This window comes from Helicoverpa armigera, chromosome 1 (genome assembly GCF_030705265.1).
Source record: "Helicoverpa armigera isolate CAAS_96S chromosome 1, ASM3070526v1, whole genome shotgun sequence".
Classification (NCBI taxonomy): Eukaryota; Metazoa; Arthropoda; class Insecta; order Lepidoptera; family Noctuidae; genus Helicoverpa; species Helicoverpa armigera.
Window position 1 is genome coordinate 7,904,449 of NC_087120.1, and position 18,782 is coordinate 7,923,230.

The following is an 18,782-nucleotide window of genomic DNA, read 5'->3' on the forward strand; positions in this document are numbered from 1 at the left end:
AGTCGTGTCAGTAATAAATAATTCACATTTTGTACAATTTAGTTCTAAACCAATGGAATGAAATTTATGTTTTAAATGAATGAAATCCTGAAATACGGTCTCTACATCGCCTCCCAGGGTCCCATCATCTAGATACCAAACGTTGAATTTGGAATTTAGCTCTCGAATGATCGGGTGAATGGCTAGGCTGAAAATTACTGGCCCGAGGGGATCACCTTGTTGGCATCCGACTGCAGATTCCAATAGGTTGTCCTTATACAGTAATTTTGATGGGTGCCTGTAACACTGATAGAGAAAACTATAAATTTTCGGTACTTCTTTTTGTGCTTCAGCCAACAGGGTGTCCCGGTTTACGGAATTAAAAGCATTTTTGATGTCAACCTTCAGGATGACCTCTCCTTTGCCACAATTTAGGTAGGCCGACAAAGCGTGTACGGCAGCCTCGCAGCCCCCTTTGGAACCGTATCCCAACTGTAGGGGCTGGAATTTGTCCGAAAGTTCCTCACAGTAAAATTTGCAACCGATTTTGGCTGCTATACGACGATATGTTGTTCCCACGGCAATGGGACGAATACCGCCGTCCTTTTTCTTAAGGGCGCACAGATTAGCGCCATACAAGACGTCGAGGACAGCATCGTGCACACTGCCGGAGAGCATCACATTGGTTAGGGCTGTAAGCTCCTTAAGAAGCTGCTAATTTGTTTAATTAAGTTTGTGGGCAGGCACGTCAAGTCACTTATTTTATATGGGACGAGGTCTGCCATTTAGTTTTATTGTATTTACAAGATAATAACATGTAGGTAATAATTGTAACGTTCGGCAATGTCTTGAAATAAGTGGTCGGAAACATAATCCTCATTTTCAATGCATTAGCCTAGTGAAACCTGAAACTTGCATTATAGCTTCCGCCCGCGATTCCGCCCGCGTTTAGTTCGGTTATATCAAGTTTCCAAGAGAATTCTTAAAAAGTCAGGGATATCCTATGTTCTTTTTCAAGGTCAACTCTATCTCTGTACCAAATTGTATTAAAATCATTTCAGTGTTTTAGACATGAAAGCGTAACAGACAAACAGAGTTACTTTCGCATTTATAATATTAGTAGGGATTACGAGTAATTTGTATGATTGAACGTGAATAAAATTGAAATGTTCAACTTATTAAGTTTGTCTTTTAACATCATACTTTATGATGAATTATTTGATTAATAGTCGGGGCGACATGGTTCAAATCGAGATGTATTAGATTCAAGAGTCTTTAACCGTTGTTGTTTATGTTTCTTATCCTAAACTGGCCAAATACATTATCCTCATTTGGTAATCTTTCATTATCTGTCTGTTGAAGTCCCCTAATAAGGACACTTTCCTCGCACCTGCAACTGTTTTTTCAAGGTCTTCATAAAATCATTCAGTACTTAGATGCATTTTGGATTATACATATACAAATGTCATACAAATGGTTTCATGTCCCGCCAGTTTAATATGAAGTAGGTCGTTCGGAAAATCTTGTGAATCCATTTGCTGATGCATCTTTTGACAAGCAATCCCACCCTACTATAAAGCAAAACAAAAGACGTTAATAAGTAAAAAATGTTCTCGCTATCACAACTTTGCTTACTTATTGTAACACAAATAACTATTGCGTTATTGGCCAGTTACAGTTACAGCGGACTTTGAAATGTCAAATGGCTGGCTGTAATTAAAAAGGGAAGTACACAAACAAATAAATTAAATTTAATATCATATTTTACGATTATTTATTTAGATTATGGAAATCTATAATGTTGATAATAACCTGTTCTTAAAACAATCTTTTTCATTTCCCGTCTAAAATGGCAAAATCAATCATTTTCAGTTAGTACACACGGACCTTTTCATGCCTGTTTTCATGAAAAGTAAGTTACAAAATAAACAATCAAATAACGCATTTCATGCATATTGCAGACGGATCATTTATTAATATATAGTGTCATTATATAATATAAATATATTAGTGTACTTCATAATTGGCGTAATGTTTTGTATGATGATTTAATGTAATGTACTGTAAGCTGTGTAGTTACCTATCATAAATAAATAAATTAGATATATATAATGCAGATTTTTTTGTATTTCAGTTAAACATGATCAAATTGATTATAGAAACTAGATTCCTAGCAATCACATGGCTTTCCAACCAAAAACAACAATAAAAGGAAAACAATTAGTTTTGGCTCAACATTTGCAAGATGTAAAATAAATTACCTAAATCTGAAGATCATATGAGTCAAACCATTAAAGCTAGTGTAATTAGACAAACTTCAGTGTACAAAACATCCAATCATCCTATCCATCAAGGATGTTTGCAGTATTACTGCTTACATTCAAGGATGTTTGCAGTATTACTGCTTACATTCAAGGATGTTTGCAGTATTACTGCTTACATTCAAGGATGTTTGCAGTATTACTGCTTACATTCAAGGATGTTTGCAGTATTACTGCTTACACTCAAAGCTGTTTGCAGTATTACTGCTTACACTCAAGGCTGTTTGCAGTATTACTGCTTACACTCAAGGATGTTTGCAGTATTACTGCTTACACTCAAGGAGGTTTGCAGTATTACTGTTTACACTCAAGGATGTTTGCAGTATTACCGCTTACATTCAAGGCTGTTTGCAGTATTACTGCTTACACTCAAGGATGTTTGCAGTATTACTGCTTACACTCAAGGAGGTTTGCAGTATTACTGTTTACACTCAAGGATGTTTGCAGTATTACCGCTTACATTCAAGGATGTTTGCAGTATTACTGCATACATTTAAGGATGTTTTGTTTTGCAAACAGAAAAATACTAATACCTAATTCCTACTATATATTTGCCATTGCCATTGTTTTTGCAATTGACGACGTAGCAGGTTTCTTGACGCATTTTTAAGTATTTATTTATACTCAATAATGCACTGATACGTAAATTTCGCAGTAAAAAGAGACAGTGGGTCCGCTGAAATTTCCTTTTTTGGCACAGCGCGCGCTGCGATCGACTCGTGGTTCCCCCACCTCCTACTTCGCACCCAGCGAATAGATTATACTGCAAAGCAATAGTACTATACTGTTTTGTGCCTATATCGATTAATGTCGCCTAGTGGCATGTATCGATAGGCTGAGTGCGCGCATGCTATTTAATGCCGCAACGAATGTATGATGGACGATAAAGCATTATAGAAAGGATTTGTTATGCCTTCGCCGCACACATACAAAGAAAATTATTGATTGTAGCGTTTGAGTTTTTACCATTTGCGCTCAATTTAATATTCATTGTTAGAACCGAACGAGCGGTTTTTATGTCTCGAACGTGATTTTATGGATATTGTACTGCGTACAATTACTCCGTTCATAAATAGCTGGCACATATGCAAATCATACCGTGGCTTTTCCCTAATAGGGTGGGCAGACGTGTCGGTCGTTGTTAGTAAATCTAACAATGTAATGTAATGTAACTATATGTATAGGGTGACTGGTAATTACCGACCATACTTGGAACAAAAAAAAACCAAACGTAAGCTAATTCGGAACAGCTTTTTTATTATTGTAATAAAACCAATGAGATAAAAAAAGTTTCTTCGGAAAAGTTGTTTCTAATCATCTGTTGTCACGTGTTCAAGTATCGTTTACTAATTACAAGTCACGTTATAAATTACTATAAAATAATACAATCCGATACAAAAAATCTACTGGAACCGCACAAATCACAATAATAACTGATGGAACGTATCACTACAAAAGACCTGATACAAGGCAAATCTACCAAACACTCTACTTAATAGACGTAACAACTTTTCTAAGTTTGTATGTACTTTCTAAATTCTAAGTATATCTTAGACACCAATGACTGTGTTTCGGATGGCACGTTAAACTGTAGGTCCTGGCTGTCATAGAACATCCTTGGCAGTCGTTACGGGTAGTCAGAAGCCAGTAAGTCCGACACCAGTCTAACCAAGGGGTATCGGGTTGCCCGGGTAACTGGGTTGAGGAGGTCAGATAGGCAGTCGCTTCTTGTAAAGCACTGGTACTCAGCTGAATCCGGTTAGAGTGGAAGCCGACCCCAACATAGTTGGGAAAAGGCTCGGAGGATGATGACTCTACTTAATAGACGTTGCAATTCCCAACTTGCGCAATATCCAAACAACCATATCACAGAAACTGTGTGAATTTCAGGGTCTCGCGATAGAATTAAAAACTCATACATCACTCATTAAAAAATCACACAACGGGCAACCCGTCCACATCGCTTCTGTAGTCCTGTCTCACAAAGACATTTCAGATGCCTGCCCATACATTACACATGCTTGACAAAGGCATCATACTCAAAAGTGTTGACACTTGCCGTATCACACATATACTTCTGACATCATCCACATTGTAATCTAGATTTTCTATCTATATAATCATCCCCTTGCATGCTTGGCTCCGGCCCGCATGTAAGGTGTTATACTCTTTAAAGAGAAGAAAGCTACATAATTTAACTAAAAATAATATTTTTTTCATGGACTGCGTTTGCAAATTTCCGAACGTACATAAATGTTACGTATTAGTTAATAAACATACTGTCGAAAAACATAAGAGACACAGGTATTATAATAATAGGTCTTAAATAAAATATGTTCACGCCGTGATCCGCCACTCAGGGCACATAAATCCAAACTAATATTATAAATGCGAAAGTACCTAACTCTGTCTGTCTGTCTGTCTTTTCTTCACGCCTGAACTACTGAACCGATTTGTGTGAAATTTGGTACAGACATAATTTGGAACTTCAGAAAGGATAGTTTTTATTACAAAAAAATATTGGTCAAACCAAAAATCTGCCGAAAATCATTATTCCACGCGAACGAAGTCGCGGGCAAAAGCTAGTAGAAAAATAAAATAAAAAATACAAACACTACAACTAGTATTTCACAATAGCAAAACAAAAGAAATGAGGATCGAGCTTAATATTATAAACTACTAGCTGTTGCCCGCAACTTCGTCTGCGTGGGCAATATAGAATAGTCAAAATACTACTTATCCCGTAGGTGCATTCTTTCACGTGACAGTATAATTAGGATTAGCACTTAGCAGTCGCAGAGATTCATTGATCAAGGTTGTGTTGTGGATGTGACCATTTATCTAAACAAAAGAAGTAAAGTTTGTGACGTTGTGAATATCTCTGGATCTAGTCAGCCAATTTGGAAAATTATTACGTATGGTGCGAAAGTAATTTTCACAGGAAACAGTTATAATCTATGTCTATATGCTTTAAGTCTGACAAAGCTGTCATTTGTACATTTTCTGCAGCTGCTGAGACTAATCAGAAGCCAGAAAGTCTGTCAGTCTTACCATGGATATCGGCTTGTGTAGTTGACTGGATTGAAGATAGGTAGATAGGTAGTCGCTCCAAGCAAAATATTGGTACTCAAACAGATTCGGTGACTGGAAGCCAACACCAACATAGTTGGGGAATAGCTGGATGGATGATAAAATGAGTCATCATCATCAGCAGGCGCATAGGGTAGGATAGTTTCACTACTGGGGAGAAACACTTGTATGACGGGGATTTTCTGTGCACTTACTCACTATGGTAAGGTTGACCCACATTAGGCGTGCGCGATCCTCGGGCGTGTGAGTAGCGCGGGCGTCGTGAGCACGCTGCATGAACGTCGCGTTTTGCTGCCCTGCGGCGTGTGTGAAGAGTGCAAGCGACGCGCTCGCGGCGAGCACGCGGCGCTCGAGTTGCGTTCTTACCCTTTCGCCCACTATCCCCGCCACCCGCTTAACGCCTTAGAAACGTCAAGGAAAGCGGCGCGCGCCGCGAGCGCGCTGCAAATGCCGCAGGGCAGCAAAACGCGACGCTCACGCAACGCGCTCGCGACGCACGCGCGGCGCCCGCGCTACTCACTCGCCCGAGGATCGCGCACGCCTAATGTGGGGGAGGCCTAAGCCGGGACTCCACCGAAATGTTTGCATTAGTTCACGAATAGGCAAAATGTACGTATCTGTGAGAGTCCACTTCATGTGTTCGTACTTGAAACCTGCAGTTTTGCCAAGATTTTCAAAATGTACGCTTGCAATTTGTCATTTGTTGGTGGAGCCAGCAAATCGAAAGAAACATAAGTGTTGTATACTGTGCGTCACTACCGCACATCGGGAAAAATTTCGCTCTTGCGGAGGACGTTTATATACCATATTTTGTGTCACACAGGACGACAGTAAGTATCCACCGAAACACTTTCAAAGATCTGATGAACGAACAAATCAGACCTGACTTGGTCACCTGGGGCCAATCAGAGCTCTATGAAGCGATCATATGCTTTGGCTCCTACTGTTATTGTGGTTTCTGAAAATGTATTCACCTCATTTAACGATGAATGTAATTCTGATGGTACTATTAAGAAGACTTGCTTAGCGCAGAAGCTGACGTTGGCAGGTCGACTCTTTTGACTTCTCGAATAGGATACCATTGGTTTTTGTGCAATGCACACCTGCAATGCATGCTGGATTAGGATAGGATATAGGTGGATAGGATTTGCAACAGAGAACAATAATTCTGTCTTTGTGATTCAACGACATCAAACGTATTTTTATATAAAAAGTGTTTTTTTAGACTTGGCTCGGGTCTTACTGAGACTGTTCGTAATCGTGACCAGTGTATTTGCGATCAGAAGTTGAAAGTAAGCATGTCTCTGGTATGCGACGCGCAATTTGAACGTTTTCAGACGCATAAAGCATTTTATGTGTGTATGGTATTAAATCGAGAAAGCTCCCATTTCTTATCTGCACTTTGTATCTGGGCTTGTTTTTAAAGCTACAGAATCCTACATTACCTACCTACCTCACGCTTAGCAGCGCTTGCGAGAGACAGATCCTCCTTTCTTCTAGGATTAAGTTTACATATTTATCATCAGAAAAATAATTAAGGTCTACTTAATACTACTCACTCAAAGTAATTTGTTTTAAGGCCACCACATTAGTGGAAGATGAGCTAAACTATGTTTATGACAAAATCCTGATATGAACTCCATCTGTAACTTTAAATGATAATTAATTGTTCCACTAAAGTCATCATTTTTGACATAATATTCAAAAAATAATTTAGATGGCACCGTTTTAAATTTGGCTGAGAACTATTAATTTTCCTTTCATCAAGGTAATAATTATAATTGGATTTTGATGTGGCACGGCAAACTGACAAACACTATTGAAATGTCTATCGAAAAATTACACTACTTGTTAAAATATGGTGAATTACGGAAAATACACAACTCCATCTGTTGAAATAATAATCCTCTATAAAGAATGTATGGTAATTTATTGTCATTTACCACCTCGCTCCTTTGACAAATTTTATGTATTTTATTTACCACAGATTACCACAGATGGAGCTACTTTAACCTTAGCTAAACAAAATTTTCATATTTTTTTTTTCTTCCAAAGTTACTTATGAGGGTGTTATTTTCTGTGTAAAGGTTAATAATAGGCCGATCAACTAATATAAGTACAATATTCAAATGTACAGTTTTGACAAACAGATTGCGTGTCGTAATATTTTACATCTTGAATTCACAAAATTAATCATATCTTTTGATAGAGTGAATCGATTTCGATGAAACAAAAACTAAGTAATACCCCAAGTTACGTAGAATTTTTGTATATAAGCATTGTCTGCATTGAATTCGTAGATTTTACGTGAATCCCGAACGAACAAACAGATAAACAGACAAAAATGACAAAAATGATGGAAATGGGTTTTGTTAGTTATCCTTTAACATGCTGGCTATTTTTTTTGTCAATTTCTTCAATGTACAAAAATTACTTTTCTACAGATTTATTATATGTATAGATTACCTAGTTTGACAGAAAATCACTAAGACAGTAATAACAATTTTCCATCAAAAAATTACACAATTTATGTTTATTATGATATGTAATCATAACAGAATATAAATATTTTTAAACATAAATAGTGAAGTAATGTGAGACTGGCCGATGTCGAATCGAATCATTTCAACTAAACATGCTTTGCGTAAACATGTTCGGTGGCACATCGCTGTTGTATGTCTGTTACTATTAAAACACGAGCATTGCTAAAAATTTGTCCACTTATTTGAGAAAGATCCTACCACATATGCAACTGCAATTTAATGTTGAACTTTGAGATGATGCGAGTCTGCGAATGTTATACATACCTACTCTCAAGTTAATCTTACCTAATGTAAAAAATGCGGTATGCTATGCCAGCAGCAGAATTTATAAAGTTGAAATATCTATATACATGCAAGTTGCAAAATGTTGGTTTATGTTTTTGGCACTCTACATACATATTATGTGACAAAGCAATGTATTTTGTTTCAGGACGAGACAGGCCGCTTGATGAGAAGAAACATTGTCAGATACGCCATCCTAGCGTACGTCATAACTCTTCAGAGGGTTTCCCTCAGGGTGAAAAGACGATTTCCCACGTGGCAACATGTAGTAGATTCTGGTAAGTGCACAGGACACTTTGAGGTCCAAGTTATCTAAGTAAAATTCCGAAATGAATATTTGAATCCATTTCAGGTCTCATGTTGGAGAGCGAGAGGAAAGTTTTCGAAAAGATGGATGGAAAAAGTCCTATGTCAAAATATTGGATGCCGTTGGTATGGGCAACAAATATAATTAATCGTGCGAGAAAAGAGGGCTTGATAACTAGTGACCACATTGTCCAAACGCTGCTGGTCGAGCTATCGGACATAAGGCGACGGTTGGGAGCGCTCATAGGATACGATACCGTGTGTGTTCCGCTAGTGTACACTCAAGTAAGTAAACCGTAATTTCATACAAATTCTTTTGAAACGTGAGCCGATATACATTTTAACGGATCCTTTGTACCTACTAGGGTCCGTTCAGACTGACCGGCTCGGAGAGCATCAGCGCGCATTTTTCTTTTCACACAGCGGCTCCGATCGGCTCCGATCGGCTGCGTGAGATGCAATCGGAGCTAAACGTCTGCAAGACCGATAAAAAGTACGCGATCGGAGCCGATCGGCTCCTCTTATTATTTCACAAAGAGCGCCTTCGAGCATCCTTAATGACAAAAGCAGTCATCATCATCATCATCTCGGCCATAGGACGTCCACAGCTGAACATAGGCCTCCTCCTCAGATCTCCACAGATACCTGGGATACAAAAGCAGTGCACATGCAAAAATTAACCTTTCTTCAAATACTAAGTACCCGATTTTCAACGTCTTAAGAATTTGCTCTCCTCTCCGAGCCGGTCTGTCTGAACGGACCCCTATTGTTATCGTAAACGTGTCAATTAAGAATAGAGAATTTTGGCGCTCGTCAAAATTATACGTTCGGTTTAATATAGTTTTTAGGAACCTACTCGGAAATTATAAATAACGATTACATACTAGACGGAGGTGATGATGTATTAAATAAATAATATCAATGTACATTTGCATATTTATCCGGCATATTGTGTGTCTTACTGTATCATCAATAGTGAACAAGTCTTGAAACATTATATGTGAGATAAGATGTGACCGTCGCTTGACAGAGAATTAATGTTTAAATACCTGTAGAAAAACACGACGTGACGGTCGATATGATCTGCCATGTGTCCAAGCTAATTCGTTCCGATGAAAAAACATAGCATAATAATTATCTGTGCATGCGGACGAGGTCTCACGCTCGCACATCGTAATACGTGAGGTTTAGAATTACTCAACTTCGACATGTCACCGTGGCATAAAATAAAACCTCGCTGACTGAATCTTGGTTCAGGGTGGTCCCTACTATTGAAACCAGGCACTGGCGGAAAAACCGAGCGAAAACGGGCAGTAATCCCTACTGGCGGCGCAGTATCGATGGGGTCGCGGTAGGATAAACTATAGCGAAAAGTTTCGGAAACGTATACTGAGCACAGCTCAGGACCGAGTAGGTATTATCCTTGGGTACATTTCTATAGCGTATACGGGGATGGACGTTTTCGTTTTTGTGTCAACATTTCATTAAAGGTGTCTCATTATGGCTTCAGCTTGTTGGCTTCGGCCCCAAGTTCGCCATCCAAAAATCCGGGAGTCCTGTGATGTGGCAGAGATATACAAAATAATAATAATCTATTTCAATTCATTCCGAGTTTGTAACATAATTAAACATAACATAGTAAATAATTATACATGTATTTAGATTTACATTTCAAACACAAGACAATTTTTGCGAAGGGAAATCTAAATGATATTTTTACAGGCCATCAAAAAAAAAGCGATCGAGGTCGCAGGCGCTAAGACTTAGTATGCTCTGAACAGATATTATTGTGAAACCATTTTTTTGGAATGTAAAAAATTAGGATTCTTGAAAAGTAGGTATTAAATTGACATTTGAAACAATCGAGTAGGTATGCAAACTCGCAATTCCTCTCAGTCTTCTCAGTATACCTACTTACTAAGGAACGTAAGGAAATTAAGGAAACTCTGATGACATATCCTGGATATTTAATAAAATGAAGCACTATTAACATTACAGGTAGTAACGCTGGCACTGTACACTTACTTCGTGGCGGCGCTGATGGGCCGTCAGTTGGTACCTCCAGCACCCGGAAGCACCTCCAAGTACGAGCCAGATGTATACTTTCCACTGTTCACAGCTCTACAGGTGCGAGTTTTATCAAAAATAAGTATAAAAACTCTAATTCATGACAATTGACAGGGAAATGGAAGAGGATGACATATTGCGCCGCGCCGACCCCAAATAAAATTGGGAACAGGCCAGGAGGAAGGAAAATTCATGCTATTCATACTTGCCTTTATTCTATTTGGAGTCGTCGCAACGTTTTTTCTTCTTCCATACTCTTTTAACTGGCCATCATCTCAAAAGTAACATTTTTCTAGCCATATCGACTTTCACATAATCCACCCACAGTTTCTTTGATCATCCCCATCAATTATCTACAAAGTGAGTCGTACCTAATCACATTCAATTAAATACGTTAATATACTGGTTAATATAATATCGATTAGCACAAAGAAAAAAATAAAATACGTAAAAATGAAATTTTCAAACAAAGTGAATATAATAAAAATGTGCGAGAATTAGAACACCATATAAGAGTCAGTCATTACAAACAACGGAAATTCTCAATTGAAAACTGATACTATCAACTGGCCAAAACTTTCGATACCCTAACTTTATTTCTGCTTTACACGTGATGTTGTAAATTATGAAAACGAAAAATGACTCCTGTGGCTAAACCACTGAACGGATAAGGTTATTTTTTTTACAATTCCCTATAGAATATCATTAAGTACGTATATGTGATAGAATTTAATGTGATTAGGTACGACACATCCGATATATCCATCAACATTCATGCACATCACCTTCCTCACAACATGATCCTCATTCCTCCGCATCACATGCCCATACCATGACAGCCGGTTTCCAAATAATGTGTCGGTTACCGGTCACCAGTGCGTCTTTCAAACTTCTTGTAGAATCATTCCTTACTCAATCCGTTAGTAACATGACACATTCCTTGTAAGTGTAACATTGTCATCCCTGCTGCATGCAGTTGTCTTTCATGGCCAGCATTTTGTACCATACAGGACAGCCGATCTGATCGTCTTCTAGATCTTCCCTGTAGAATTACGGAAGTCTTAAGTTCATCCATCCATCCTGCGTTAATTCTGTGCGTGACTGTCCGATCTATTTCGCCATCGCCTTGAAACGGTGAACCGACACCGAAATCGTAGCAGAAAGAGGTGCACTAAGAAGCGCGATGGTTTCAGGACTGGAGAGACGTCCGTGTACTCGGTCTTGGTTCTGCTGATTTTCAAGCCAACATTCTCTGGTCTCTGAAGCCAGCTCTTCAATCTACTCGGAATTCTGGGGTCTATCCTCACTCACCAGAACAATGTCGTCGGCAAACGGCATGCACCAGGGTGCCTCTATCATCGCACGAACTAACTCCACACACATACTTCCAAGACACACCATTCTCTTTCATGGGCCACCACTTCCCGGGGCACCTTATCATACGCTTTCTCACGATCAATGAACATCATGTGAATGGCAAACGCCGAAGAATTGATATGGCGTCCATGTTCCCTCGACCTGACAAACCCAGATTGATTTTAAGTAATCTCACTTTCTTCTCGCACTCTTTTCTCTATCACCTTCTCCTATACTTCCATAATATGCGATATAAGATTTATTCTTCTACAATTCATGCTCTTAGATAATATTGTCACAACAATGGCCGTACTGTACTTAGATTATTTTGTGCAAAAATGAATAAGTATCCCAGATTTTCACGCATAGAGAATTTGAATGCTTCTTAAATGTATATAATTACACCTGGTTTCCTTATTCAATAATATGATATGTATCAGTATTACATCTCATACCTAACCATCGGCAGTTCAAAGTAGCAACCCGTTCTATTTTGGGCGCAGTTCAATGACTTCATTACCAAAAATGGATTTATTATATTTTCAAGTTCTGCTTCTACGTCGGCTGGTTGAAAGTGGCCGAGGTGCTAATTAATCCTTTCGGCGAGGACGATGACGACATTGAATTAAACTGGCTCATAGACAGACACATTAAGGTACGTAATATTCTATATAATTTAAGAGCCTGTTCAAAAGTCGCCCTGAATAATAATAAAGTTCTTTCTGGTAACAGATATGTGTATATTAGTGAAGGTACTGTTCCAAGTCAGGTGGATATTTATATTAAGCGATTTATGTAGCGTAGGTTAGTAAGCTTAGGTAAGGTACATACCTACCTTCTATTATATGAAAGGGTTAACGATCTCGCGAATATCTTCCACCTGCGAAGGTTGATAGTCGCAACGAACGTTTTTACCTTGCTGCTCGCGAGGCCAGACAACTTGGCGCTAAGGATAATTAAACGTAATTTTTACTTCGAAATGTTTTTAATGAATAAATACTTATCGTTGAGGAGCCTGAATATCTATATGAGTGCAAATATTTAGGTGGGCAAAGTAAACTTCGATAATTGTTAAAGCGTTACATTAAAAAAAAATACTGGGTTAGTGGCTAATAGATAATAAGTTATGGGCCCGGTTCAGTTATTAAACGATGCTGCCTTTTGTCAGAATCCATTTATTAAATGATGTAATACGCGACCTACATCGGGGTTTAAGTTCAATATCTTAATGTCCGCCATATTGAAAAACAACTTCATAAAACCGGGTCACAATCACAGCTGATGAATGTGTTGTCACTTAAATACTAGACAGTCCTGTTAACGTTGGCGTTGTCTATTACAGTTCGACAGCTATGGGGCTGTCCATTAATCATGTGAGGTTCGAAAGGGCGGTGGAGGGGTTAAAAAAATCACGAAATATCAAAAGGGGTAGGGGGAAGGGGGGGTAAAGTAATATATCACGTGTACTTATTTTTTCTGGAGGCTCAACTCGTTCCGGGCCACTTTTTGAAAGTTTCTAAACCCACAAAGTAATTTCGGGAATCGATCCCGAGACCTCGTGGTCAGCAGCCGCGCTTGCAACAGCAGCTAAGCCAACGAGGAAGTTAAAAAGTAGTTAACATATTCAGTTGTCGAGTTCCCCTTTTCTCCCCCTCCCCTCCCCTGGTCATTAGGTCAGCTCCAAACCTTCCCTGTTGAATACAGCTATCAGGCATACACCTGAGTGTCAAGTTTACCCTATGTATGTATGTATGGCTACAACTTTCGAAAGTTGCCCTCGATTTCTTAGGGTACCTTATGCACTATGTGGACTATGAGACTATAGACTATGGGACCACCTCGGAAGTATACACTTCAAACAAAAAAAAATCATCAAAATCAATTAAAAAATGGCGGAGTAATCACGTAACAAACATTCAAAAAATAAAAATAGAATTGAGAACCTCCTCCTTTTTGAAGTCGGTTAACAAGTAGCGATATACTCTATGTCAAAATTCACTTTAGTCCGTAAGGACAGTGAATTGAATAATAATTCTAAATATGAATTACAACATACAGTATGGTTTCTATTAGACGTTGTGAGGCATTTATTTTCTTGTTACTGAGCGTGGCCCGACACTATACACATGTATTATTTTGTGTGTATTATCCATTCTTCTTCAAAGTTATACATAAATGGCTATATAATACAAATTTGTTTAATGTTACAGGCTGCCTATATGATAGTTGACGAAATGCACGAAGAGCACCCGGAACTCCTGAAAGACCAATACTGGGAGGAAGTGGTTCCCAAAGACTTGCCGTACACAGTGGCGTCAGAACATTACCGGAGACATGAACCGCCCTGCTCCGCCGATCACTACAAAGTAAAGGCTGAAGATGCAGTCTACGCCAACGTTCAGTCACCTAGGAAAAGTCACGACGAGACTTACGCTGACTATGTAAGTCATTAATCTCTGATCACTGACCTACCATCTACCATCATCATAATACAAGCAATAAAGAATGCATAATTCATCATCTCATCTTCCGAGCCTTTCCCCAACTATGTTCGGGGACTAATAAAGAATGCATGAAGAATTCTTGAAATTTCAAGTAAAAACCAGTTCGATAAGTCCAGTGTAGACAGCAATATAATACAAAAAATAATTTCATTCAAAGCATTTTTCACAAAGTACCAGAGACATAACTTACATAAAGTATACAAATACCGAGTATCAACGCAATTGCTCACCAAGTACTAGCATAACTTTAGTGAACATACCAATAACCGACTGAAGATACTATTGTTCAACATGTACCAGAATAGCATAAAATACATGAATTAAATCCCTCAAGACCCTGGTGAAACTGCGTGTAACAACTAATATTTTACATAAAGCACTGAGCAATCGACTCTCAGTCATCCTTATTCATACCTCGGCAACACGATACAAAAGACAATCATATTGTCGCATATATGTATAACGTATTGATGTTATTTTTTTCCGTTTATAGGAAAGCGTAGACACACCACTAGTAGAAAGAAGGAAAAACTGGTTCCAGAGACAAATATCGAGAATGGGGTCAGTAAGATCGGCATCGACGGCATACTCTTCAGGCGGGCTCTTCGGACGGAATAGGCATAACTCGGTTGTTTATTCAAGCCCCGAAGCCGGTCAGCCTGTGATGCCGCCCCCGCCCCATCACAAGATGTCATTGTACGAACGACTGGTGGGCCGTAAATCTGGCCGCGGCCAGCACAGACCGAGTTCCAGACATGGTAATTACTATAGCATTTTACAACAATTGACCGTAGTTTTTTTCTCGAAGAATAACTTAGTAGTAGCGAAGCTATCTTTGCTTAGATAGAAAAAAACTGTAATTTAATGTTTCCCGATGCCTCTCAAAAGATTTTGCTCGGTTTTCCTTGTACACCCGTACACATACATGAAAAAGTAGAAAACGCTTAAAAAAAGAGTTTAAGAGACGTATTTTTTTTTCTAGGATCAAAAAGCAACGGATCTGCTGTTCCAATCACACTTCGTAATAGACCTCGCATACCAACACCGGATGTAACAAAGGAGGTTATGGATCGCGAAAACCGAATTGCTATGGGCATGCAAAATATGGGCGTTATTATGGCACACCAAGGCTACCAAAATGAGGTGCCCGTACTGGGTGCCCTTGTTCTGTCTCCCATCCAGGAACTGGACAGCGGATCAGTTAACAACACACTGCACGCCGGGCAGCCGGGAACGACGGCGCTGGCTCAAGCTGTGCTTTCGCCGTCGTTGTCTGCAGGCGGTATGCCACCGATGATAGCTGCGGCCCCGGTAACTCTAGGAGTTTCACAGCTCACGAGTTTAGTCAGTTCCACGCCGTCGAGCCCGCGCCCCGATCGAGGCGCTTCTGATGGATCAGGATCCTCGCCGCATGCTCCACGAGCCACAGTAACGGAACTACCTCCATCAGACCGCGACAGCGAGCACAGCAATGCGAGCACGGGTACACCGCCTGAGTTCACTCGAAAACGCAGTAGTTCCAAAAGAGGAGAAGTCTACGTGTAATGATATGGCTCCGTCCATAGGTATATATCCGTCCATCGCGTGGTGCTTATGAAATTGTGATCGATAGTTTTATGAGTCGAATACCAATTTCGTCTGATAATGATCCTAAGTATTCCACGTATTTAGGAACTCATTGCAGTTAAATGTATATTATTATATAAGTCGATTTGCATTGTTATCGGAGTATAAATTGAATTTAATGCACAGACAGGGATTGAATTGTATAATTTTTTATTATAGTTTTTCATTTTATTAAGTCTTTTATTTATCCAAACGCAAATAAACTTCCCGCCTGTACCATAAGCAATTATCTTTTTATGGTCTATTCCAAAATATTACAAATATTACATCTAGATCATTTTTACTACGACATACTCGGCATACTCCAAATGTTTAAGATATATTCAACATTTTAGTATCCACAATTAACGTAACGTTAAGTTAGGTTTAGTAGGTGTATAAAACAATTACTCAAGACTAAGCCGATTCCGACTTATTGTAAATAAATAAAATATTTTAAACTAAACCATATATTATGTGAACTCAGAAAAGTATAAATCCATAAAAAAAAACTTGAAAAGAGAAGGTCATCTTCTCTTTTCGAGTCAAAATCATAAATATTGACATTAATTATTTAACGTTACATCTAAAAAAGAACACATGGTTCAGGAATAGCTGAATGGTTAAGCGGCACCCTGTTGGGCAGCTGGAAGCTAACCCCAATATAATTTGATAAAGGATGGGCAAGTGGTGAACAAATAGTAAAAAATAGTATAACTTTAAAAAAATAATATAGGCCGCGTCTCCGTCAGCTGACATGCCGAAGCATTTCGCAAATAAAAGTCCATATTATGCGTAAAATTGCAATAAAATTAAATAACAATGAAAAGCATCTCATAATTTCTAGTCATCAATTTGCAGGTCAACAAGTTTATTTTATACCGGTTGAGCTTAATAGAATTATTGAAGAAATCAAAAGTCAAATAAACTCAAAAACTGCTGGGGCCCGATTCTCCTAAGTTAATAATGTCAAAATTTAATAGAAATCTAATCGCAATATGATCGGAATAGCAGTTTTAACCATATCGGGCATTCTGCTACTAATAAAAGACCAATCGTATTCGATTGACATTTGATTGGTGTGCGATTGGTCTGCTATTTTGGTGATTTTGGTCTATACGGTACTTCGCTGTACAATCATTTTGCAATCGTAAATCATTTGCAGACAAAATGATTCATTATTGAATGACAGAAAAGGATAAAAACGTTTATTTCAAAGAAAAAATAGCGGAATGCCACATACGATTCAATCGTAATCGAGTCGGGATTGGATCTCAGTCGAATCGAGTCGAACGTGAATCGTATGACGCTTAAGTAAAATTAGGAGAATCGGGCCTCAGGTCAGATCTCGATTAGACTTGTATAACACCATTCTTAATCTCTTGTTATGTAAAAAAATAATCAGCATTGTCTACCCAAATCTAGGAAGTCGGTGAAAAACCCGAAGGGATTCGATTATATAATGTATGGAATGAAATGTCTTATAGTTCCTAAGCCCCATTCGGAGTACGTCGCCATAGTAAAAAATGATTTATCAAATGAGGCGCTTCTGATGACACCAGGTCATTGTAGGGCCGGCTCCACACGTTGGTACCAACGCTCGTTCCAACGTTGGACTGCAAACTCGGTGAGGCGTACACACGTTGGCCAATAAACTAGTTCTGTCCTAATGGGCCAATGTGAAGATGTCCGATACAGAAATCGAAACTGCTCTGAGAAATATTTGCCTGGCGGGCTGCGCGGCGTGCAGCCCGTCGCGGGCAGGCGTACATTCAAGCTGTTCACACCGACACTCGACCGATTCGCGGCATTCACGGGCACGGGCGCGTTCACGGGCTCGGGCGTACCGTTTACACGCTCGTGAACGTGACTGTGCCCGTTGAATGTCGATTTGAACGCGCGCGTGTGAACGTACTAGTGTTGCAAAAAAAACGTTTTTTTTCTAATGTGAAAAAAACCTGATAAAAAATAGTTTTTTTTCTGGGTCTTGTTTTTTTTCAAGAGTATAATGACTCTAAAATTGATAGGGCATTTACCGTTAAAGATTAATACTTAAGATTACATAATTTAAAGGTTTATTCTTGAATTTACTGTACTTTTCTAATAAAACAGTACCAAAATTTCATAAAAATATTGGCAACATTCTTTGATATTAACTCAACACAAGGGAAATATTGAAAATTGAACTAAAACATAGGCTAGAAAAAAAACAACGATGCAAAGTTTTTTTTCATGTTTTTTTTTTTTCAATAAAGTGAAAAAATACAAATCGTTTTTTTTCATTTTACATCACTAGAACGTACCATGAAACGCGAAAAAATGATTCCCAAACTCCTCCACAGCATTTTTATTTAAAACTAGCTTTCGCCAGCGGCTTCGCCCGCGTGGTGTGTTGATAAAAAGTAACCTATGTGTTAATCCAGGATATCACCTATCTACATACCAAATTTCCATCAAATCGGTCAAGCCGTTTTTGCGTGATTGAATAACAAACATACATCCATACATTCTCACAAACTTTCACATTTAATAATATAATAAAGTAGGATATAAGTAGAACTAGCTGATTCCGCGAACTTCGTATCCTTTAAACCTTCTCTCCCGAGAGATTCTAAAAACAATTTTGTCGAAAAATCTGAATTTCTTGGGGCTCGGCGCAATGGTTTTTTTACTTGGCAAAGGTACAGTTACGAAGTAGGTACAACGCCATCTATAACTTTTTCGGGTAC

At 38.7% G+C, this 18,782-nt stretch overlaps 1 protein-coding gene across 3 annotated transcripts in view; it reads left to right on the forward strand.

Annotated features, from left to right (window-relative positions):
- Positions 1-16,245, forward strand: part of LOC110378893 (bestrophin-4) — a 51,395-nt gene extending 35,150 nt beyond the window's left edge. For all 3 annotated transcript variants that reach the window (XM_021338318.3, XM_021338319.3, XM_021338320.3), the window contains 7 exons: positions 8,364-8,493; positions 8,568-8,806; positions 10,520-10,648; positions 12,492-12,599; positions 14,155-14,385; positions 14,942-15,206; positions 15,431-16,245. In XM_021338318.3, coding sequence (XP_021193993.1) covers positions 8,364-8,493; positions 8,568-8,806; positions 10,520-10,648; positions 12,492-12,599; positions 14,155-14,385; positions 14,942-15,206; positions 15,431-15,993 — 1,665 coding nt within the window. In that variant the 3' untranslated portion in view covers positions 15,994-16,245. The remainder of the gene's footprint in view (positions 1-8,363; positions 8,494-8,567; positions 8,807-10,519; positions 10,649-12,491; positions 12,600-14,154; positions 14,386-14,941; positions 15,207-15,430) is intronic.
- Positions 16,246-18,782: the final 2,537 nt, after the last annotated feature.